We start from the raw sequence: 24,887 nt of genomic DNA, 5'->3' as shown, positions 1-24,887 counted from the left end.
CAATAATGCACGGAACATTCAAAGCATACACACTTAAAAAAAATTTAAAAATAAAAAAAATTTCGATGGTGCCAATCGACGTTTACAGATCATTAGTAAAGTTTGGTGCAATAAAAAAATTTACCGAACGTTCAGCTGTTGAGATTTCGGTAAATTTTACCGAATCGTTTAAGTGTGAAGGTTCCATAAACCTAAAATCAAGTTTTCCTACTCAAAACTCTAATGCACACATATTGTTGGTTTTGGACAACTGTGAAGCCCCACGGGCGTATGTTCCGGAATGGCCATGCCATGGCAAAATCATCAGACAGAATCAAAATAATGAAAAATCACCTTCTGGAGTAATTTCATGAATTTAGACACCCATATTGCCAGTGTTGCAAACCAAACAGTTTTATGGCCACAGGAGGTCCCACGGGAACTGGTCGCAGAATGGCCATTCCGAGGATATATCATTGAATTGTTTTAAAACAATGAAGAATGATTTTTCGGAGTAATTGGAAGAACTTTGGACACCCATATTACTATAATTACAGCCTGAATTCGTTAATTGGGCCACGACTGCACTCCAGCTGATTCGCTAATTGGGCCGACTGACAGTTGTTAGAAATTTCTAAACTCGAAAATTCCATACAATTTTGACATTCAAGTTGTCACATAGCCCAATTAGCGAACACCCAATTAACGAACCGCCCAATTAACGAACCACCAATTAACGAAACTTTGCTGTACATCCAAAAATATAAAAAGTGCTTTAATTCCGGAACACATCCTCGGACTGCCGGATTTCCGGGAACCAGATGAACCACTTCCGGCTCTGTTGTAACCACACTGGAAGTGGATAAGTTCCTGAATCTTTTGGTGGTAAAAGTGTCCGAATCGGTCAAAAATTGCCAAAGTTACAAGCGTTTCAATTTGTAGGTACCCGGGTACCCTTGTCGAGCACTTAAAGGTGTTTTTTTTTGTCGAACACATAACGGTTAACAACCAGCAAACCGCTTTGCTGGATCTAAAAATGCGATTTTAGAGAGATTATGTACTCAAATAAATAATTCAAATGTTTTCATAGTGAAAATTTGTCTTCACATCTGGCATCCCTGCATCATCGTCGGTCGGTAGTGTCTTTTGTGTAGACTTTCGCTGTCGGTATACTCGACCGAGACCGCTCCGCTGCTGATTAATGGCGTTGTCGAGTTGAAAAAGCGGAGTCTTGTGTGTTTGGTTTAGTTCGTTCGATCGGGATAGCTTGCTTTGCTTTTATTTTCGGACGTACTACCTATTGCCTTTGAATTCGTCACCGAACGGACGCGTCGTCATTTCGTTGTCAAATAGTCTGTGGTCATGGAAAATCCGGAAGAGGTTTTGCAGCTTCTGGAACGGTTCACCAAGCTGAAGCAGAAGGAGATCCCGCGAGAACTGGATGACTACCTGAGCTTCGTTGCCCGCACCGGTGACACCGTTTACCGCTGGGCCGTCGTAAAGCATCTGTTCCGCGAGAAGCTGCTCCATGTGATTACGGATTTTCACGATAATACACCGAGCCTTGCTGGTAAGTTGACGATGTGGGGAATACATTCGGGTGCAAATGTTTTATTATGGCTTTTTATTCGTAGATTTACCGCAATGTCCAAACGTTGATCCGTTTAACTACGAGCGTATGAGACGAACGCTGCTGGAATGCTTGGACGCCTTTAACTCGGCTCCGTTTACGGTGCAGCGGATTTGTGAATTGCTGACGGAGCCACGAAAGCAGTACACGCGGATTGATAAGTTTATGCGGGCAATCGAGAAGAATATACTTGGTAAGTAACCTCCGTAAAAAAATCGATTATGTGCAAGCCTGTTTCTAGTAAGGTATTAGCCGACAGAACTCTGAAATTTTATTATAGGCCGATGTTATCACAGTAGAAACAGTTGGATGATCACCGGTTTTCGAGCTATCATTATCATCATTAAAACAGTATTTCTTACATCATATATTGAGGCTGAGGGTTTCGTTTCAGTTTTAAGAAGCTACTCTCCTTTCAAAAATTTAAAATTGATATAAATTTATTTAATGCCAAATTCATTCATTCAATGCCAAATATATGATACAAGGTCAGGATAAAACCACATTCGTCTTTCCCCGACAGTGATTATTGACGGCGATGGACTCGAAAAGCGTTCATGCCGGAAATCAGGCCCTCTCTGCCTTTCGTAAGATATTTCGATCTACGATGCTTTGAATTTTCACGTGGCTATGCGGCATTTCATCCTTTGGGATGATTTTCGGAACTTATTCCATTGACCAAAGTTCCCAAGCAGAGTCTGATTCGAGTTATTCGAAATCCTTTCCCATGTCTACTGATGGGTCTAGTGGTTCATCTACAGAGCTATAGATTACAGAGGCGCCGAGACACTCCAAATCCGCTAAATTTTGAAACAAACAGAGAATACCATCATAAATAAAGGTATAACTCTCCGCTTTCGTTCAAAATTTTGCGGTTTTTGAGTGTCTCGGCGCCTCTGTAATCATGAAAGGAGGTCATTTTGGCGTTTTTCACTCCTCAGGATCATGCTCAACTGGTTCCTTACAAGTCAGTATTTGGCCAAGTTCTCCCTAGTGGCAATGCTCCAGCAATTTTTTCAAGCAAATTTTTTATCCACCGCTTGCAGACATTCCCCATCAAACCAATCCCCAGGGGGGATTTTTTCAAAAAAAAAGTCCTTCATTTTTATATATCAGAATGCCGCTGAGCTAGGATCAATCTTTTGATGTCAAAAGGAAGATATTTTTATAAGGATTCCAATGATCTGATGCTTGTTTACGGCACGCATTTGTTTCTAGCAGTTTTTGCCAACAGCAGGGCATTTTACCCTGCCTTTCTCGACATGAAGAGATGTAAAAGTCCTAAAAGATGTATCCGACGAAATGATATTTGTATAAGACACATGGTTATTTCTTGGAATGAAATGTAACGTTAATTTAAGCGTGCTAGTGAGGAGTACCGTCGTCTTAATGCTTTTCTGTACAAATTATATGTTCTCCGCGTTTGAGCTGGCCTGCGATGGAACCCAAAAGGAGGTTGGAGCTTCGTCAACTCGAAACGGAAATGCACTACTACTTCGACCAACGTTTATCTTGACCGAGCAGAATCGAGCTCTATTGCTGATTTCTGTGAAATGTTTGCATCTTCTCATTGGTGTTCGCGTATGTATTCGCTTCTGATGCTGCAGTTGAATTGGCTGCGATAAACGTTTCCGAAGGATTAGTCAGCCTCGATACCTTTGAAATTATTCCAATGATAGTTATACCACGTACATTGAAACGATTCCTCGCCGCTGGACCTGATGCAATTCCTGTCGCTATTTTTCCCCGTTGCGCATCGGAATTACCCGTCGCATTTTCGGCAAATCATTCACACAAGGTAAATTTCCTGATATCTGAAAACAATCCTACATGTTAACCGTCCATAAGAGTGGTGATCGCCGGAATGTTAAAAACTCTACTGTTCGCCTCTGAACGATCTTCTGGCAGTGGACTGTATGGTAGCGGCAGCGAAAGCAAAAGCAAAAGTCTCGGTGAGAAAAGTAACTCTTCATATAGCGCTTATAAGGGCTGGGGGTTGACTTTGCTCGCTCTCCTTTCAGTGGGAAAACCCAGTGGGGAAGTGGACGGTGGACCAAACAAACACCGGCTGCTATGCTAACAAAAGTTTATTCTAATTGTTCTTCGGCTTATTGCTACTGCTGCGAGGTGAACGGCTGGATGGCTGAAAACGGAATGGAATGATTTTCTCTGGGTGGGCTGCTTTTATAGCTGCGGGATGATGACAGTGTGTGTTGCGCGATGCCAGCAGTGTATGCTGCTGGGTGCAGGTTATTTTCGGCTAGAGACGGAACATCCTCCCCCGGTTGAAGGATCCGCGGTTCTCTGGACATCGCCGGGGTTTTCAACTAACTCGTTGTCTTCGATTGGCAGGATGGATACCTTGTTGATTGGACGACGATACTTGCAGCCTTTGGAGAATACATCGACTGCACGAACAAGTCCATCGTCACTAGGGTAGACTGCTACGATGCGTCCTAATTTCCAGTTGAGGGGTGGTTGGTTCCGGTCATGAAGCAGAACGGTCATGCCCTCGCGAACATTTGGCATCTCTCGTTGGTTCTTCTTTCGGGGTTGCAGGGTGTTCAGATAATCTCTGCTCCAAGCACTCCAAAAATGTTCACGAAGGAGTTGAAGATGTTGCCAGCGCGCCAAACGGGAAACTTTGACGTCTTCTAAGGAGGGCTCAGCTGGAGCGGTGAGTGGTCGTCCGATGAGGTAGTCAGCCGGGGTGATAACTCGTGGTTCCGCCGGGTCACTCGAGATGGTGAATAAAGGGCGGGAATTCAAGACGGCCTCGATTTGAGCTATGACAGTCGAAAGCTCCTCAAATGTCAGCTTCACATTGCCGACGACACGCTTCAGATGTGTTTTACAGGATTTCACGGCTGCCTCCCAGAGGCCCCCGAACTCCGGTGCGTCTGGCGGGATGAAATGCCACTCGATTTCACGGCTGCGACAAAAGGATTCGATGGCGTTCACAGCCTGCTGATTCTGGAACTGTTGATATAGGCTGTTCAATTCATGATTCGCACCTCGGAAGTTGGTGGCGTTGTCCGAGTGCAATTCATGAATCATTCCTCGGCGAGCAATTAATCTTCTTAGAGATGCCAGGAAAGCATCGGTGCTCAAATCGGAGACGACTTCCAGGTGCACAGCCTTAGTTGCCATGCAGACGAAAACTGCTACGTACGCCTTGATCAGCGTTGGACGACGTGACCCTTGTTTAATCCAGAAGGGGCCGGCGTAATCCACACCGGTTATGGCGAATGGGGGCGATGGCATCACTCTCGACGCTGGCAGGTTTCCCATTAGTTGATTGGGTGTCGTAGGATTGGTTCGGAAGCATTTAACGCATCGACGGGTGATGAAACGGATGATGGATCGACCTTTCGGGAGCCAGTACCTTTGGCGAAGAGCATTCAGCAAACCTGTTTGCCCGACGTGAAGAAGTTCGACGTGCATCTGCTGGATGAAACGATGAATCACCGGATCCTTATCCGGTAAGATAATTTGATGGCGACTTTCAAATGGTAGTTGCGATCGGTCAAGTCGGCCACCAACACGGAGCAAACCATTGGTGTAAATCGGACGTAGATTTCCTAACCTCTTGCAGGGTTCGTTGTCGAGGACTCGTTTGATTTCGTCAGCAAAGTGCATGCTGTAAGACGTGGATGATCGTTTCTGTTGCACGGCGAAGCTCATGGACGGTCAGATGGGATCTGAGTTCTCGGTCGGCTTGATTCTGCTTACGGCAATTATTAGCAAACCGACGAATGTACCCAACAATTCGTTGTAGCTTGCGGAAATTGCTGTAATTGGAGAAGAATAAAGGCATATCTATTCTTACATCCGAGATGGCGACGGCAGCTTTCAGTTCCGGTAGCGCTTCCTCAGGTATCTCGTCCGGAATAACCACTTCGTAGCACACCACTTCAAGGTAACTCGGACCATGCCAACAGAGAGTGTTGGTAGCTAAATCTTCTGGAAGCTGTCCGCGGGAGATGACATCGGCTGGATTCTGATGGGATCGTACATGTTCCCACCGGAAATTGTCTGTGTGCTGCTGGATCACAGCGACTCGATTTCGGACGAATAGCTGCAATTGGTTGAGGGGTTTCTTTAGCCATGCTAAGGCAATCGTACTGTCGCTCCACAGCACAACTTCCTGAACCGGCATATCCAGGGCTAGCAGTACCTTCGCCAGTAAACGGGTCAACAGGAGGGCGGCACACAATTCTTTCCGAGGAATGGTGAGCTCACTCAAAGGCGCCAGTTTGGATTTACTGGTGAGAAGACGAAGCTTTGCCGAACCATCAGCAAAAAGGGATCGTAGGTAGATGCATGCTCCGTATGCCGCTGTGGAGGCATCCGAAAAACCATGCAACTCGTAGGCGACTGCATTGTCCAAAATAACACACCGAGGGATCTCGATGTCGTGGAGATGCATTAGGGAAAGTTGAAGATTTTGCCACTGCTGGCAATATTTTCATCCACCGGATCGTCGCAGTTGATTTTAAGCTGCCACAGCTTCTGCGCGAGGAGTTTCGCCAAGACGATTACCGGCGAAACCAGTCCAAGGGGGTCGAAGAATTTGGCGATCTCGGAGTACACCGTACGTTTCGTTGGTGGTTGTTTCACAGGTGGATTCGGATGATAGGCGATCTTCAGCGTATCGGCGGTTGGGTCCCAACGCAAGCCTAACACTTTTATGGTTTCGTTCACTCCTTGCTCCCCCGCAGTCATCGCCTCACGTTCATCGATAGGAATGTTCTCCATCAGCTGTTGGGAGTTAGAGCACCATTTTCGTATAGGAAAACCTCCTCGACTTAGGAGTTCCTTTAACTGCTGTTTAGCCACGATAGCATCTTCCACCGAGTCAGCTCCTGACAGTACGTCGTCCATGTAGATCTCCTCCTTCACTATACGAGCGGCGATGGGAAAGTTCTCGCCATCTTTCTTGACGAGCTGTACCAAGCACCTGGTTGCTTGATAGGGGGCCGATGCGGTACCGTAGGTGACAGTGCACAACTCCAAGACACGCAAAGGCAACGACGGCTGCTCTCGCCAGAAAATGCGCAAGAATCGACGATCCGATGGGGCTTCGACTACTTGACGGTACATTTTACAGATGTCTCCGGTAAATGATACCTTGAATTTACGGAATCGTAGCATGATGTGATGTAGATCGTTTTGCACTACTGGACCGACGTGGAGTACCTCGTTCAGCGAAAGGTGCGACGGCGAAGATTTGGCACTTGCGTCGAACGCGACACGGCATTTCGTGCTCGAGCTAGAAGGTCGAAGTACGGCATGGTGAGGAAGGTAGTAGCTCTGCTGGTTGGGCTGGTCTTCAGATTCCATGATTTCCCGGCAGTGACCGAAAGCCTCGTACTCCCGGATGAAATCCACATACTGAATTCGAAGTTCTGGATTGCGGACGAGTCGTTTCTCCAACATCAGAAAACGCTTTAGGGCCAGAGCACGACAGTCGTCCAGGAGGGGAAGATCACTATTGAACGGGAACTGGACCATGAATCTTCCAGATTCATCACGCTGGTAGGTAGACAGAAAGTGGGCTTCGCATGCTATCTCTTCGGTAGACAAGTTGGGGACGTCTGGTAGTTCCTCGATTTGCCAAAACTGTTGCATGTTCCGCTCGATGTCTGCAACCGATGCGTGGGCGTACATGGGAGAAACGTTGGATGCATGTGGTGGTTCAATGATGACGCCAGCTATTATCCACCCAAGCTGTGTGTCACGTAGCTGTGGTAATTCATCTGCTAGGCTGAGGTGACCTGGCTTCAGCTAGTCGAAGAATAATTCCCACCAATCAGCAAGTCCACTTTGTCGGGAATGTGGAACTTGGGATCGGCAAGGACCAGTCCTTCTGGGATCATCCAATCGGCGATGTCGATCTTGGAAGTTGGAATTGTCCCAGTTACTCTCGGAGTTACCAGACACTCCAGGCTGGCGTGGAACGTTGATACACGGGATCGAAACTTGATGGTCACCTTATCACGAGCGTGGGTTCGTAGGGCGTTAATGCCAACAATTGGGATGTTGGCTGGCTTCTTTGGGATGCCAAGACGGTTGGCCATCTCTTCGGTGATAAAGTTGACCTGGGAACCGCTATCCAACAGCACACGGCATGGATGTGCTTGATTTCTCCTGTCGTAGATCTGGACCACCGCAGTCAACAGCAGTACAGTCTTGGTGGATTGGGCGAAGTTTGCGGAACACGTTGTTGAAACCGGTTGGTTCACTGGTGCTGGCATCTGCAATGATATTGCAGCTGGTATCGGTGGCGGGATCGCCATCGTCTCGGTGGGAAGTGATACGTTGGGCTTCGTACCTCGGCTGGGTTCTTCATTCTCATGGAGCAACGTGTGATGTCGGCGTTGACACTTGTGGCATGTTTTATCGGAAGGGCAATCTTTGGAGCGATGGCCTTTGCGCAGGCAGTTGAAACAGACTCCAGCTGCTCGGATCTTCTCGTTCTTCTGGGCTGGGGTTAGGCTGGATAGGGCTGAACACTGGACGTTTCGATGGGGACCGCCACAAATTTCACAAGAGACTGGTGGTTGGGATGGGCCGGTCGATGCAGCATGGCTTCTTTGTGGTACACTTCTTTGTGGTGGATGGGGCTTAGGATTCGACGGGGCTGGCTGGCCTGCTGCTTCACTATTCTTCAGAACTTGGCATCTGGATTTCAGGAAGTCGATGGTCTGCTGGTAATTCGGTATTTCACCCTTCTTCTGCGTTGCTTCCCAAGCCTGGCGCGCACTCTTGTCGAGAGCTGACTTACTTACTTACTTAGGTGGCTTGCCGTCCTAAGACAAAGCCTGTTGAACAAAATTTCTCCATGTAACTCGGTTGAGGGCTACCGCTCTCCAATTCCTCGGACACCGAGTACTCTCCGCCAGATCTCGCTCCACCTGGTCTAACCATCTTGCTCGCTGCGCTCCTGGTCGTCTTGTTCCTACCGGATTTGAGGCGAACACCATCTTTGCAGGGCAGTTGTCCGGCATTCTTGCAACATGCCCTGCCCATCGCATCCGTCCAGCTTTAGCCACCTTCTGGATACTGGGTTCGCCATAGAGCTGTGCGAGTTCATGGTTCATCCTCCGCCTCCATACTCCGTTCTCCTGTACGCCGCCGAAGATCGTTCTTAGCACTCGTCGTTCGAAAACTCCGAGCACTCGCAGGTCCTCCTCGAGCATTGTCCATGTTTCATGCCCGTAGAGAACAACCGGTCTAATAAGCGTCTTGTACAGGGTGCACTTTGTACGGGGACTTAGTCTGCTCGACCGCAATTGCTTGTGGAGCCCATAGTAAGCACGACTTCCGCTGATAATACGCCTCCGAATCTCACGGCTGGTATCATTGTCCGCCGTTACCAGTGAGCCAAGGTAGACAAATTCATCGACTACCTCAAACTCATCGCCGTCGATCAATATACTACTGCCCAAGCGGTGTCGTTCGGCCTCGGTTCCGCTGGCCAGCATGTACTTTGTTTTAGACGTATTTACCTTTAACCCAATCTTTTCTGCTTCGCGCTTTAGTCTGGTGTACTGTTCAGCCACCGCCACAGATGTTCTGCCGATAATATCCATGTCATCGGCAAAGCAGACGAATTGACTAGATTTGTTGAATATCGTGCCCCGCGTGTTGATATCCGCTCGGTTCATAACACCTTGTAGCGCTATGTCGAGAGCTGACACGATCAAGAAAACGAAGAAATGCTCGGCCGTTCCATTGATCTCCTGCTGGAGGTAGCGCAGGCTTTCGATGTGGTTGACTGCTTCATCAACGAGGGCACGAAGTTCTTTATTGGCGGTGGAAGACATTTTTTTTAATGTCAGCAGTCCTCGAAAATGGCTCTCCACTATGGCTCGTTTGTTGTCGTAGCGGTCCATCAAGACGTTCCAGGCCTGTTGGTAGTTTTCTTCACTCAGGATTTTGGCATCTAGTACACCTGCGGCATTTCCGATAAGCGCTTTGTCCAGATGATACAGTTTTATGGCGTCTGTATCACCCGAATTGGCCATCAGATCGGTAAAAATGGCCTTAAACTTTGGCCATTCAGTATAGCTTCCACTAAACGTTGGAATTGGCATCTTGAGGGCCTGTTGCTGGATAATCACTTGTTGTGATGACGGGTTAGGTGCAGATGTTGGTACTGCACGGTTCTTTGCTTCCAGCAGCAGCTCTTCCACGGCGTTGCTCACATTGTTGTAGATATCTTCGAAGGCATCATATTCATTTTCCTCCTGGAACAGGTCTTCATCCGATACTAACGATAGCACCTTACTATGGAATCCACTGTACTCCGTGTATAGAGCAGAAAGCGTTTTGGATAGCACATTTAATTGTGCTAAACCAATTGCTGCACTGGTGATGAGCGTTCGTTGAATACGCACTAATTTCTGCTTTACTTGAGAGCGCTGACGGCAGACCACACGATATTCCTTTTCGGTGACAGGATCCATAGCAACAGCAACAGCACCAGCTTCTTCAAATCCGTGAAATGATGCTGAGTCCTCTTTTTCGGCGTTTTCCGAACGCGACGGCGAATGCATTACGGGCATCGCTTAATCAAAAATATTTTTGACGAATTAATCGCAACGCGACGAGCGAAAATCGTGACACGCCACACGTTTAAACACGTTCACTTTTTTCAAAATGTTCAGTCAATAACGGTTCGAACACGTCCAGCAGGAACGAACACGTTCAAAAAGTTCACTTTTCAATAATGGTGGAAGGTTTCGAACGCGAGTGCAAACATACACAATTCGGTATGAACGAACAGGTTCAAACAAGTTCACTTCAATAACGGTAGCGGTGTGGCACGTTTCGAGCGCGAACACGATCGAACACGTTCAAACAAATTCTTGCGTGCACGCCGCAGCGGTAGCAATTCGGTTCGGTAACAAGTTGTTAGCACAGAGCCGAATGCTGCTTTTTCCACCAGGTTCAATCCTTTCCGGCACGCCTAGGTGCGGGAATATGGGGCCTTTGCTCTTCATCTTATTCTTTAACGACATAGCCGCACTACTTGAAACCGTGCGCATCCTTGTTTAGGCTGACGATCTCCAACTGTATCTTAACGTCCGCACTATCGAGGATTGTAATTGGCTGCAAGATTTACTAGAAGATGTTTTTGCGAATTGGTGCAAGTTAAATCACGTCCGATTATGTTTGACTAGCAAATTGACGGCAATACTCTCCGAAGGGTTGATCAGGGTAACGATCTCGGTATCTTACTCGACTCCAAACTTACGTTCAACGCTCACCGTTCCACAATGTTATTTCCAAAGCATCTTGGCAGCTTGAATTCATTGCTATAAAATAAGAAGAGATTTAAAGGAGCCTTTTTGCTTAAAATCTTTGTATTGCGTCAAGTCCGTCCTGTATTTGAAAACTCAAATGAAATTTGGAGTTTTCCCTTAAGCTCACCTGGATTTTGAAAATCGAACGCATCCAGAGGGTTAAGCTCGTTGCTGTCTACTTGGTTACGACCCTTTGGGATGGTAAATGCTTTTGTTCGTGCTTCGCAAAGATTTTTACGAACTATTGCGTTGTTGCATACCGAGTTTCATCGCACCACGTTTGGGGATTACGAACCAATGACTGCATATGTGCAAATATACACCCTTGGGTCGAAGAACGTTTCTAATTTACAAAGTCAACTGGAAAATTTATTCGGTCAGAACAGCTAGGAACAGACTTGTGACGTTAACAAGGACTACACCACTGGAATCCTAATAAAGATATCTTTCTTTTGATATCAAAATTTTGAATGCAGCCAAGCGGCATTTGGAGATATTGAGATAAAGGACTTTTTTGGGAAAAAAAATTCCCACTGTGCAATCGTTTTGTATACTCCGAGGCGCTTCATCCAGTGCCGCAGTAGCGGACTCTCTGATGTTCGAGCGTATTCTGCTTCAACCGCCTTCGAGGTTTGAAGCACTACATGCATTGATACTAGCTGATGGTTAGAGTCAACATCCTACCTTCGCATGGACAATGCACGTTTATGAGCATATAGTTGAAGAAACGGTCTTTTATCCTCAACAAGCACATCCTCTCGTTGATTGCTTTCCAGTCCATTACGCGATCCTGCATTTTGCCCAACACTACGAAGCCCGTTCCCAGCTCGTTGGTCGCTCCACCGCTCTCTCTGGAAACATTGGGATTTGCAGCCACGGATCCTCTACACCTTCTCGCCTTTACGACAGATCTCCTGCAGTATCACGATACCAAACTTTCTAACTGATCGACCAGCACTCCGTCGCCACCAACAAAATTTAGCGATCTGCGGTTTCAGATACCAAGTCTCCATTCCATGTCCTTATTTCGTCGCCTTTGTCCACGCCAAATGTTTCGAGTCGAATTTTCTTGACCGTTCGTAGTAGGAAGGTTTAGATAGGTAACCGTACTACGGCTTACGCTACCGAGTGTCGTGATGGAGCTGCCATCTTAGGTGCCTAGACAACAGAGTATCCCCTTCCCTGTCGGTAGACGATCTTAGCTTCCACCGAGGTGGTTGCCCGATCTGGCTGCTGCCACGAAGAGGTTGTTCGCCAAACCCGCCCAGTTAGATCCGTGGTACGATGCTGGTCTAACAAGTCAGTCATCGTATGTTCGAATCTTGACTCTTTGCACTTGCCCCGTAATTTTTCTGTACTCTAGTAACCGGCTGCGAAGTATGTCGATAAAGAAGGGTCAAGTTCTTAAGGACATTTATACCCATGGCTTTGCTTTGCTAGCCGTTCACCAACCATTTTCGTCGTCAACTCAGGTTAAACCTCTCTGTCCCAGGAGTGTTTTGGTGGTTTACTGATTTTGATCATGTAAAAAAGCTATTATTTAGCAATTCGTCAGACGCAACTATACAGGTTATAAAACAATGTTTTTACTACGTTATAAAATCAAAATATTCATATTTGAATGCCTCAAAAATTATATTTTCTTCAAAAATATTGTCAAAAATCAACTCTTCAATTGGCCTATGCATCACTGTTTCGAATTTTGTTTGACTGGGACGCTGTCAGAGCAAAAATAAAGTAAAAAGTGCAATTCAAGCTTGCGGGCAATCCACTCGTAAGGTCAATAAATCGGAGACAATTGTTGCTCTATTTACATTGCGACGAACTTGAAGGGGGTCTAGGTCGATGAACCTACAGCGTTGTTCGTAGCTTGGCAGCTGAAAAGGGTTATTACACGGAAGTCTCCGAAGAGCAATGCAATGAATCTCCGCTGCACTTACTCGTTTCGGCTAACTCCCTTTTAATAGTAGGGATTCTAAACTGGAGCACAGTTTACAGATTAGAGCGGATTAATGCACAATAAAGAGCTTTCACGCAGTAAACATCGTAGAAGTTCTTGCCGATGCGCATAATGAAGCCAACGTTCCTGCAGGCTTTGTCCACGATGAACGCGATGTGCTGTTAGAATGTAAGAATGTAAGATCAGTGTAAATTTATCACGTAGGATGCAAGAGTCAAGATATTGGTAGTCGTGGAGCGCTTGGGCATAAACCCATGTAGGTTATCAGAGATGTTTGAAAAATACAAATACTGGTTCAAACAGGGCGATCTCAAACAGTTTCGAAATTGAGTTTAAAGCAGAGATTCCTCAATAGTTATCTACGTTTTTCCTATTTCCCTTTTTATGCACAGGGAACATGTAGGCCGATTTCCATGCTGAGGGAAAGACACCTGAGTAAACAGATAAGCTGAAAAGATGGCTCATTGGAGCAGCGACAGCGTGTATGCATTTTTTCAGTAACACAGGTGGTATACCGTCCGGTCCAACGGATCGAGAAAGGTTCAACTTCGCTTCGGCCGATGTAACCATCACTCAATCGATGGTGAGGTTGTTCAATGAATGGCCCAGGAAAGGAACACACTCGGTCGCTGTGGATGAATTTCATCGAGAGCAGTTCACAAATTTGCTCAGAGTTGCTCGCCGTTTTATCACCCAGGAACATAACCGAGGGTAGACCGTCATCTTTTCGTTGCTCGTTGACATATTTCCAGAAAGATTTAGGGTTACGTATCAATCTTCGCTCGACATTTCTCAGGTAGCTTCGATAGCAAGAACGACTCAGGCGTTTGTATCTCGTGTTAATCGACAGGTAGTGGTTGCGGAGGGGTAAGGTCCTGTACCTCGATAATTTCTTTAGAGCAGCTTTCCTTTCGGATTTGAGACATCGCAACAGAGTGTTCAGCCAGGGTATCTGGTACTGAGCGGGAGCAGTTCTTTTGGGAACGTGACGATCGATAAAGTAGTTCAAGTTATTAGAGAAGGTTGTGGCAGCAGTGTTTATATCGTCATTATCTAAAACTGTGCTCCAGTTGATGCTGCCTAAAACATTTAGAATATCCCCAAAATCAGCATGGGCGTAGTCGTAGAAGACGGCCGGAGGCGCAATATTTACGGACGGTAAATTTGTTGGCTGGTAGTAATTAGCAGAGCTGGATGATGCAGAACATGCTTGACAAGCGGGGTAGGCGCCATCGTCACTTCCGGGGCCTGACTACGAACACTGGCAAAGCATAGATCGAGGAAGCGCCCATGTCGTTGAAGAACCCATGTCAGAGTACAGGTACCCGTTGCCGCGTTCACGCCATTTAATATTTGGTAGATTGAAATCGCCCAGAATAGTAATGTCATCCGACGCAGATGCCATCGATGCTATTCGGTTAACTGCATTAATATGACAAAGGTCTGCAACTGGTGGTGGGCCGCTATCAAGACTCCGCCTCCTGTAACTTTGCGGCTGTTGAGCGCACTTCGATCGCAGCGAAAGACTTCGTAGTTCGGCCCAAATATCCCGGTTGTCAAGCCAGCTTTCGGTCAGCACAATTATCTCGTACGGACTGTCGGCGCATGCTAGCAGGTAGTCAGGAAGCAGGAACACTCGTGTTCATACCACCAATGTTCTGGTAATAGACGTGAACGGGATGGAGTTCTGAGGGGCCATTCAGATACCACGTGGACACAAAAATGCCAATTTTCAACACCCCCTCCCCCTCCGTGGACAAGCGTGGACATCGATTCAACCCCCACCTCCTCCATTGTTTGTCCACGTTGGTCATTTTTTTTCTTATGTGAAATTCTGTGCTCAATTCTGTTTTCATTTGCGTTATTCTGTAATATAAAAAAATGAAGAAAAAGGCTTACGTAAAAGCAAACTAAACTAGGCATGTTATCTAGATCTAGTTCGTCTATCCACGCTGATCTCGTCCATTGCAAACAAATGATGGACTACAGGAAAGCCTGTTCCAGCTTGATCTTCGCTCGAAGATTCATCTACTTCAACCCCTGTTCAACCAGAGTACCTTAGCTTGGTCGCTGACTTTAACACATCACAAGACCGCCCCGTTGTGGTTCGTGAAATTTTAGAAAGACGAGTTATTTTTCAAATAGGTACGTTGTCAATGGATTTTCTTTTTCGTGGCGAGCTGCATTTGATTGTAAGGCAAAATACAATACACGTCGTGACCTAATTTTAATTAATTCAAAAGGCTCAAATGATAGTTCTATTATTGCAAAAAATGTCGCTTGTCCACGTGAACATTTTCTATACCCCCTCGCCCCTTCCGTGGACAAGCGTGGACATTCACGTACCCCCACCCCCCTCTAAGCTGTCTACGTGGTATATGGTTGGCCCTTGAGAGGCTCGATGGCGATGAACTAGAAGCGAAGAACGGATCAACAGTGGGGCTGGGATCAGCGATTTCAAACTTGCCTTGAAGGCGATTTTGGAAGCCCCGTTTTCTGCACCCGCCAGCAGGACCGGGACCGCTACTGGTCGCTGGCTGGAAAGGCTCGACTGCGGCGGGGGTGTCGGGGGCGTCCATAATTCCATCTACAGTGCGTCCCAGTATCACGTTGAGCGAGGAGACATGCGGATGTCTGAGGTCACGGTCATTCTGGTGGAATGTCAGTTCAGCAGTTGGAGTGTCGTTCGTCATCAACGTGTCGTTCAGTAAGGACAGATGTCGATCATGATCATGCAAATGCGTAGTACTGGAAACACGGCATGGATCAGCCGCCGGATGTATATTAACATGTGTACTTGCCGTGAAGAGAATTTTGGAAGCCTCTTTCCTCACACTCACACGTAGGACCGGAACGACTGATGAACGCTGGCGGCAACAGCGCGACTACGGTGGGGGGTCGGGGGCATCCATAATACTAACAACAGTGCGTCCCAGTGTCATGTTTGGTGAAATAGTCGGTCGCCTGGAGATGGCAGTAGCGTCGGGTTGACAGAAGTCGGCCAGTAGAAACTCGGTGCAATCAAGTATCGTCGGTGTTATGGAAACTATGGTCCCTGTACTGCAGGGGTCAGCGATAGACCTGCAGTCGAAGGGAGTTCTAAAGGGACTGGAGTTAGCACCATTGGAGGTATAGATGATGAGCCAGCACCGGAATTATCATTGTGTCCAACTAAAGGAGTAGCGGGAGGATCGGGAGCGATGGGGGGTAGCCATACCGCTGAATTCGTTCGCGCATCGTCGAATTCCCCGGATAAAATTCCCTGTGGCCAAGTATCTGGGTTCAAGGCCGCATTTTTGTACGCCAGGGGAATGTCAACTTTGAAGGAAATGAAGTTGAGCGATTGAAGGTCGGCCCCCTTTTTCACCAGAGAAATGACACGAACGGGCTCCTGGTTTTGTAAACCATCTCGAACAAGCCGCTCGACAACCTCAGAGGTCGCGGTAGGGTGGAAACGCGAGAGGTACACCCAGATGATGTTTTTATAACGGTAGTTTTACACAATTAATGAAGGGAACGATAGAAGAAAGTAATGAAACAAAGAGTCGATAAGTTTCAGCAGACTGGGATCAGGTGTACAAAGCACAACGGACAGGTCGACAGTACGAAGTACGCAGTACGACACTGGTCTAACTAGCCAACCGTCGTATGTTCAAATTTCGACTGTGAGAGACACTAATAACTATATCACTATTTATAAATATCTTTAAACAGCACAAAAATATATACCTACCTATGTATTATTAACGATCACAAAGAAAACTTTTTATGCCGAGGAAATTTGAAAAAAGCTTTGGAACCTGCATAAACAAAATCATCGGCTACCTTGACTACCAACATAGTAGACATAATAGAAACCCAAATTTTAAAAATAAAATTTTATTTTCGCTATTTTCATTGCTCTTCCTCTCTTCCACACAACCTAACCTGCAAAAACACAATAACATGACATTTAACATTTATAAGAAAGTAGCTAGTTACTTGTATAATTTCCTATTAGCTAAGATAACCACAAACATTAATCCTAGCAGCGCTAGCTAGGAGACCAAACTTCCACGCTTACTCCTCCAGCTGTGCACCAAGAAGGTGCAACTGGTGGCGTTGAACCTTTCCGGCAACGTTGCGTGGAATTTCCTTAACAAACATCACACCGGCGGCCAGCTGTTTGTACTTGACCACCCGGCCTTTCACGTGATTGATAATCACTTGCTCGTCCAGATCGGTGCCCGGCTTTAGCACCACATAGGCCCGCGGTAGCTCTCCCGCCGTTTCGTCCGGTATACCGGCTACAGCGACGTCCCCCACTTCGGGCAATTCCAGAATTAGATTTTCTAGTTCCGTTGGCGATACCTGAAATTGAAAAAAAAATCAAATTAATTGTAATTCTTTCTCTTTTAACCTTTTCTTTGCAGTGGTCAGTACTCAGGAACCTGGCCGCAGACGCTATGACAGCGAGAACGGAGATTCGCTGGACTCCACCGTGAATGGCGATGATGTGTGCGTGGACATCGAGATGGATAACGAAGCGTTTGGTATTGACTCGAATGAAATGGTTGCAAGCTCTACTTCAGCCTCTGCTTCATCCTCTACATCACCGGCATCTTCTTCCTCGTCTTCATCGGCACCATCGACAGTAACAACAACGGCAACAACTGCTACGACGATGACGACTGCTGCTGCAGCAGCAGCAGCAGCAGTAGCAAAGGATACAGAACCTCCGGCGGAAGAAGAAAAATCCTCCACCGCTGCTTCCACCAGCGAGGATCAGACGTCGGATAAAATTGCAGAAGAGCATCCTTCGGATGTGCAGGTTGATTCTGTACGCAAAGAAGACGCCTCGTCTGATCAATCTTTAAACGATGCTAGCGAAGAGCCAGACAGTGACAAATCCACCTCGACAAAGCAAGACGCTACTGCAGACGCTGACGCAGCTCAAAACGAGTCTGAAGAAAAGAGCGAAAGTATGACCCAATTGCAGGAAGACAAAGCTAACGTTGAACCGTCATTGGCCCCCGATGCGGTTGATGCAGTCGACGCAGTCGCTCCGCCAAACCGTGAATCGACAGAATCAACCGAATCAGTATCGAAGGATGCGGATGGTGCTGCAGCACCATCTGCAGTAGAATCTCGTTCTTCGGATGATCCCAAAGATCAATCCACAACTACTAGCAGCAGCGGTGGAGATCCCAGCGACGATGGTCAACCACAGGCCAAACAAGCGAAGCTCTCAGACGAAACAAAGCTGGTACAAACAACAGTGTGTACACCATTAGAGACTGCTGCTGCTGCGGAAGTATCGACGGACGCGAAGGACGAACTCAATTCTGGTTCCACTGATTCATTGGAAAGTAACGCTCACAGCTCCGATTCGGATTTGTCTCCTGAAACAAGCGCACAGAATCTAACCAGCACTCTATCACAAGGCTTAGAAACGGTTGTTCATCTTGCAGAAGCTGTGCACAGCGAAGAATCGCTGGAGACAGTGGTGCAAATCATACCGTGCGATCCGGAATCTGTCACGACTGAAAATGGCAGTGAGCCGGAGGCAGTCCCCATCCCACCGCAAGTTGTTCTCGAAAATCCCACAGAAGCCGAAGCTACGGATCCATCCGTTCCGTCTTCAGAGGAAACTGCCGCCGTTGTCAAACCAGTGGACGTAGAGCAGCAAGAACCAACGGTTATCCTTTCGGTGCCTTCCGATGAGATGGAGACTGCAGTTTCCGCTCCACTGCTGACGTCCGAAAACGTAATGGCAACTGACGAGGAAGAAACATCGAATCCAATCACGACCGCCACCGATGCGGTAGTTCCCATGGCGGCCGACGTAGCCTCCGACGGGCTGACGAAACCAGACGATAACGCCATGGACATAGACGAGTCCAGCGTAGAACCCATGGACCAATAAGACTAATGTGTTACAAGCGCTTCAGGCACAAAACGCAGAGAGAAACAATTCATCCTTCGAAAACGGTTTGTTCCAATTCATGGCAAGGCTGCAGCTAACCAATGTAATTTCTTAACCTGCTGTAATTATTTTACTAAAAGTATGTCTCTAAGTGTAACAAATAAAAGCCACTTGGTGCGAGATACACCGTAGCTTCCCGTGTGGTGTAATTCTTACCTGATTGCCTTTGACTTTGATGAGTTCCTTGGTGCGATCGACGATGTAAAAGTAACCGTCCTGATCGTAGTAGGCTACATCGCCGGTATGCAGCCATCCCTCGTCGTCTAGGGTTTCGCGTGTCGCCGGATTATTGTTCAAATAACCCTTCATGATCTGCGGACCACGAACGTGCAACTCGCCGGACTGATGCGCTCCGAGGTTACTGCCGTCCGCCAGCGATACGATCTTGGCTTGCGTGTTCGGGTACAGTATGCCGCAGGTGCCCGCTTTTGACTGGTCAGTCAGGTACGGCGTGCACAGCGTAATGGGGGAACTCTCGGTCATGCCGTAGCCCTGCATAATTTGCACATCATGGCCGCATTTGCTTTTGAACTTTTCCTGCAGCTGCACGGATGCTGCCGCTGCACCTACGCCTAGCATTTTTACACTCGCCAGGTGGTCCGGCGTTACCTTGGGATGGGTGGCTAGGAACAGCATCAGCGAGGGTACCACGAACAGGAACTGCGGACGGAATTCCACTAGACATTGGATGTAGTCCTCCGGGATGAATCTGGCAAAGGGGGAGGATTGAACACGGGATTATTGTTATTTCTTGTCTTAGGATTTCACAGGTTGTGCGCAAAGCTATACGCTGGGATATTGCAGAGTAGCTTGAACGCTACCAATTTCAATATTTGGCATCTTATGTCGATGAAGTTCGCTTGGAAACCATTCAAATTGTTACTTTTGTAGTTTTGTAGTTTATTTGTTTATTTATGTAAAAATATTAACAAGCTTTCAGCACCTCGCGGCTAACGTTACAGTTTAAGATTGTAAGCAAACGTGAGACGTGAACATTCATTTGAAGTAGACGAGGAAGATCAAGGGTTCAAGGTGTCTGCCTTGTGGGATTCCAGAGCTAGCAAGGAAAGTGAAAGATCTTGAAATAAAACCGTCGATGTTAACTTCTAGATGGCGATCTCCGGCGATGGCCTCCGATTCCGAGCCTATCCAATTTGACGATTGTGACTGAAGGCAGTCGATAGGTCTGTGAAAAGTAACGTAACGTCTGCGAAGTCGTCGAAGCTTTTGATCACGAAGGATGTGAGAGTTAGAGGATTGGTTGTCGTTGATAGCTAAGGCATACAGCCCTGTTGATCGTCTACGATGTACTGCTTGAAGAATGGCAATGCAGGTGCATACACGGCGAGCTTAAACAGATTTGATATTGAGTTCAGTGAGTGGTACCCCGATAATTACTCACATATTTTTTATTCTCCTTTTTATGAACAGGAAACATGTATCTATGCCGTTTCCATCCTGCTGGGAAAACACCTGTACTGATTGATAGACTGAACCGGTACCTAATCGGAGCAGTTAGAGCGTTGATACAATGTTTCAGCAGAATAGACGGAATACCATCCGATTCGAGAGAACGAGAGGATTTTAGTTTCGCAGCTTTATCGATAGGAAGGTGTTGGGAAGCCATCCCACCAACCGTTAAATGAAATCACCAAAACTACCAGTTGACAGCCGTCAGCGTAGAAAAGCTAAGATCTCTGTTCGGTGCGTCCACTTCAGCAGGACGTCGAGATCACGAAGTCGCCAATCTCATTCTTCAACAAGTAACCTAATTAACCTCAAAATGAATACCGTTATGATGGAAAACTTGCCGACTGTGAATTTCATTCATCACAACCAGTAATTTAGGTAATAAGTAATAAGTAATTTAGGCATCGATCAACCAGCAGCACACCATCGCATGATCAACCCAAAACACCCTGTTGGTCCTGCGGAGGGATGCATCACTTCAGTAAGGATTACCGTTTCCGCGATCATGGTCGTCGCGAGTGCGGTAAGCGAGGTCATCGAGAGGGGTATAGTGCATGCTTTTCATCGAAATCATCGTCTACTGTTTTACCTGACTCACTGCGAATATGCGTATTATTGAAATAAAACGTAACGTTTCGTTTATAACGCATATGCAGTTATTATCGATAACAAACGATTTTTTATATCGCTCGTTATTGCTTGTTGCTTTTTTGTTATTGCATTTAATTTGTAAAAAGTTGCATAAATAACAATTCAGTTTCACACTACAATTATTGCGTACTACTGGCACATGAAATATAACGCTTAAGTACGGTATTTTTAGTGATCAAAACTAACGATATTTTCGATACAAGGGCGATATTTTTCGAAACCTTTCGAACCAACACGATCCCGCGAACACAACGCATATTCGCAGTGAGTCAGGTAACACAGTAGCGTTCCGAGCAAGCGCAACCCGACGAAACACAGAAAGAAAACGAACCATGAGCAGTCAACCAAAACCGTAACAGTGCGGAACATCCACCAAAGTCGGAAATTCATCGACGGGCAGCTCAATGGTGTCCCTCTCCGGCTGCAACTGGATACTGGGTCGGACATATCAATCATTTCGCACCAGTCTTGGGGCAAACTTGGTCGGCCAAGAGCACAGCCAGCATTGTGCCGAACCAAAACAACGTCTGGGGAGCCGCTCGACATCGTTTCCGAGCTGCAGTGTAGCATAACCCTCAACAACATCACCAGAGAGGGTAATTGTTATGTATCAGCTCCTAACGTTCATCTCGACATTTTAGGCATAGATCTGATGGACCAGTTCGGTCTATGGAATCAACCGATCATTGCATTCTGCAACCAAGTTGCCATTCGCAGACTCAGAATGTTTCCGATCTCTGGGCCTGTTTCCCCGACGTGTGTACCACGAAAATGGGTCTGCGTAACAAAACAGACAGGAAGACTATCATGGAACCCTGGCCCCCATCGGCAAAACCGTGGCAGCGCCTACATCTAGACTACGCCGGTCCGCTAGATGAGAACTATTTTCTCATTCTGGTGGATCCGTACACAAAATGGCCTGAAATGATACGAATCAAGGAGACTACCACCACAGCAACCTTGCGAATCCTCCATGACATCTTCGCGAGGTACGGTCAGCCGGAAACACTGGTCACTGATAATCGGACGCAGCTCACCAGTGACCGCTTCGAGTCGTACTGCGACAAAAAGGCATCATTCATCTGAAAACAGCACCTTTTCTTCCGAAATCAAATGGATTAGCTGAGAGGTTTGTCGACACGTTTAAACGTTCTCTAAAGAAAATCATCGATTGACGAAGGCATAGACAACTTTCTTCTGTGCTACAGAACCACACCCTGTCGCAGCGTACCTGATGGGAAATCTCCCGCTGACCTAATGTATGGACGACCTATCCGTACGTCCTTGGAGCTACTTCGCCCGCCTACGCCATACCACAAGTTACCGAGTACTGCCCAGGAAAAGCAATTTAACCGGAAGCACGGAGCAAAAGCTCGGTGTTACAATCAACAAGATCACATCTGGGCTAAGGTTTATTCAGCAAAAAGTGACCTGGCAACCTGCTATAGTGATCGAGCGCATCGGTCGGGTGATATATAACATCGGGCTACCATCAAAGCAGTATCTTATCCGATCCCACTGCAACCAACTGCGGTCTCGTCAATTAGCTGAGAATAACGCAGAAACTGAAAACGACACCGGGTAGCGTCCAAGTACCGTTGTCTATTCTCCTGGACAGTTGGGGTCTACGTTCTACACTTGAGCCGGAAGCCGAGGAAACCGACTTACAGGCCTATCTCCAAGCAGACCTGCAGCCATCCGTCGACGTCATCGAACTCCCCTTAGCAATCAACTGCAAAAACCGATTCCTACTCGCGTCATCGAGATTGCGAAGGCAGCCTGCGAGGTACGATCCGTACCATCTATTCTAAAAAGGGGAGGTGTTGGGAAGCCATCCCACCAACCGTTAAATGAAATCACCGAAGTTACCAGTGGGACTCTTCAGTTGACAGGCGTCGGTGTGACAGATGCTACCGCGGCTCTCGGTGTCCGATATCCGCATCGGTGACGGCCATCATGTTTCATCATTCTTATTGCGATAGTAGCAGCTCGCGGAGCACTTTTTTCATGTATGGACTCATCACTGCGACCAGTATAGTTGATCAATTGTGATATCGCCCGGGTGTTTGCTGTATGACCTGCACTGTATTTCTTTTTGCTATAATCGCTATTGAGTGAGCGATTTGCTTATTAAATTTTATGCGTGCTTGTGTGTATTGAGGTTTACACTTCCTTCAAAACTTTATCTACTTTACCCACTTATTCCTCGCTGCCAGTACTATCCCATATTATAGCCGTCCCTGGCGAGGACTCATTCACACCTCTGGCCAGTACACTTAACTATAGGAGAGACATATGCACTGTCAAGAGGCTTCAGAGGGTAAATATAGAATTCAGCATGAAGCCAAGGTAAATGAGGGGCCTAAGAATGAACCCATGCTAAAGTCACTTGACATCGCATGACTTGCGGCTACGGAGCCCCCCGGAGCAAATTTTATTTGTGTAGTTAGTTCGTAGAAATATATCAAGTATGAAATCCAATGCATGCAATGAATAGCCACCGGGTTGGTCAAAGTCAAAGTCAGCCCAGATGATGCATTAGCTATTCAACTGGTAAACGGCCCTCTTCGGTACGGTACCAGCCGAGATACGAGCAACCTTAGTGGAGATCGGGTAACCAATCCCGGTAGAAACCAAACTCGTATGCTGACAGGGAAGGAGGGCTCTTTTGAACATCGGTGATCATCCAGCGAGACAGGTTAGCGCCTAGGGTTGCCAAGTCTGAAAATTACACAAACCGGCCGGTCGGTCCTGCTTTCAAAAAAAAAAGGGGGGGGGGGTTGTGTCAGTCCCCGGAAGTCGGTTGACAGTTTCCCTTGTAAATGGGATGATCAGTCAGTAGTGGAGAAGCAAATGGTAGAACATCGCAGTCGAAACCACAACGAACATTGAATGGATTATTGAAGATAGCTAGTTTCAGTGACAACTACTTGCTTCTGGTGCTAGAGGACAATTTAATGTATATTACCGCCAGAAGCAAAGTATTGTCACTGTCACTGCAAAACTGGCTATTTTCAATGATCCACTGCTCAGGATTGCTAATAAATTCATTATAAAATTTAACAAATCAGGCAAAAAGTACAAATCCGGCTTCATATGTCGGAAAACCGGCCTTTTTGCAGGATTGACCGGTCACCGGTTTTGCAAGTGAAAAACCGGTGGCAACCCTATTAGCGCCACAACCCTTGCAACTCGCCACTATGAAAAGCTATTAAGCAACGAATGAACAACCGGGAAATTCGGACTAGAACAATCGGAATAGACGCAAGCGACGAAAAAGGACTATGGATTGGCAAATCGAAACCTGGAACTGCTAATCCCTCAACTTTCAAGAGAGCAATCCAGTGCATCGACGTATTGAGAGCCGCAAGATGAACACCTGAATAACGCCCAGGCGGAGAATCATGGCGGCGAGGAAAGCGATTTCGACGGTGCAACAAAGGGGGTAGAGGTGCCAGTCCCAACGATAGACGAAGTTAAGGAGGCCATTATGCAGTTAAAGAACAATAAATCAGCTGGCATCGGTGCAAAAAGCAAAGCATAACCGTGGGTATAAACGTCCTTAAGAACTTGACCCTTCTTTATCGACAGACTTCGCAGCCGGTTATTGGAGTACAGGAAAACTACGGGCTAGTGTAAAAATCCTATTGACTCGATAGCGGCACCGCCCAGTCGAGATTCGAACCTACGACGACTGGCTTGTCAGACCAGCATCGTACCCTGGAGCTAACTGGGCGGGCAGAAAATTAGCTGTACAATTATTTAAAAAGCTATTATACAATAAAAATGTTATTTGGGATTTTTTTTAAGAATGTAAGAACACTGCGGTATTCTTGCCAATCTGAACACAGAGAATTTATTTTCATGAGCAAAATTTTGAAATTTATAGATAAAATGGCGACTCATTTCTCGTTAAGTCAA

General features: G+C 46.7%; 2 protein-coding genes across 2 annotated transcripts in view; one reads left to right on the top strand and one right to left on the bottom strand.

Annotated features, from left to right (window-relative positions):
• The first annotated feature begins 1,204 nt into the window (after positions 1–1,204).
• On the top strand, positions 1,205–18,973 carry LOC128744398 (serine/threonine-protein phosphatase 4 regulatory subunit 2). Its single transcript, XM_053841392.1, has 3 exons — positions 1,205–1,549; positions 1,614–1,802; positions 17,293–18,973. Exons 1-3 carry the CDS (start codon positions 1,342–1,344, stop codon positions 18,783–18,785), a joined length of 1,890 nt encoding a protein of 629 aa, XP_053697367.1. The 5' UTR covers positions 1,205–1,341; the 3' UTR covers positions 18,786–18,973.
• The window catches only part of LOC128744399 (uncharacterized), a 59,079-nt gene continuing 50,962 nt past the window's right edge, over positions 16,771–24,887 (bottom strand). Inside the window, exons 4-5 of the mRNA XM_053841393.1 lie at positions 19,002–19,554; positions 16,771–17,230 (exon numbers count right to left, since the gene is read on the bottom strand). Of these exons, the coding sequence (XP_053697368.1) occupies positions 16,940–17,230; positions 19,002–19,554 (844 nt within the window). The 3' untranslated portion in view covers positions 16,771–16,939. The remainder of the gene's footprint in view (positions 17,231–19,001; positions 19,555–24,887) is intronic.

Source organism: Sabethes cyaneus, chromosome 3, assembly GCF_943734655.1.
Source record: "Sabethes cyaneus chromosome 3, idSabCyanKW18_F2, whole genome shotgun sequence".
Taxonomy (NCBI): Eukaryota; Metazoa; Arthropoda; class Insecta; order Diptera; family Culicidae; genus Sabethes; species Sabethes cyaneus.
The sequence above is the reverse complement of the archived record's forward strand: the minus strand, read 5'-3'. Positions and strand labels throughout refer to the sequence as shown.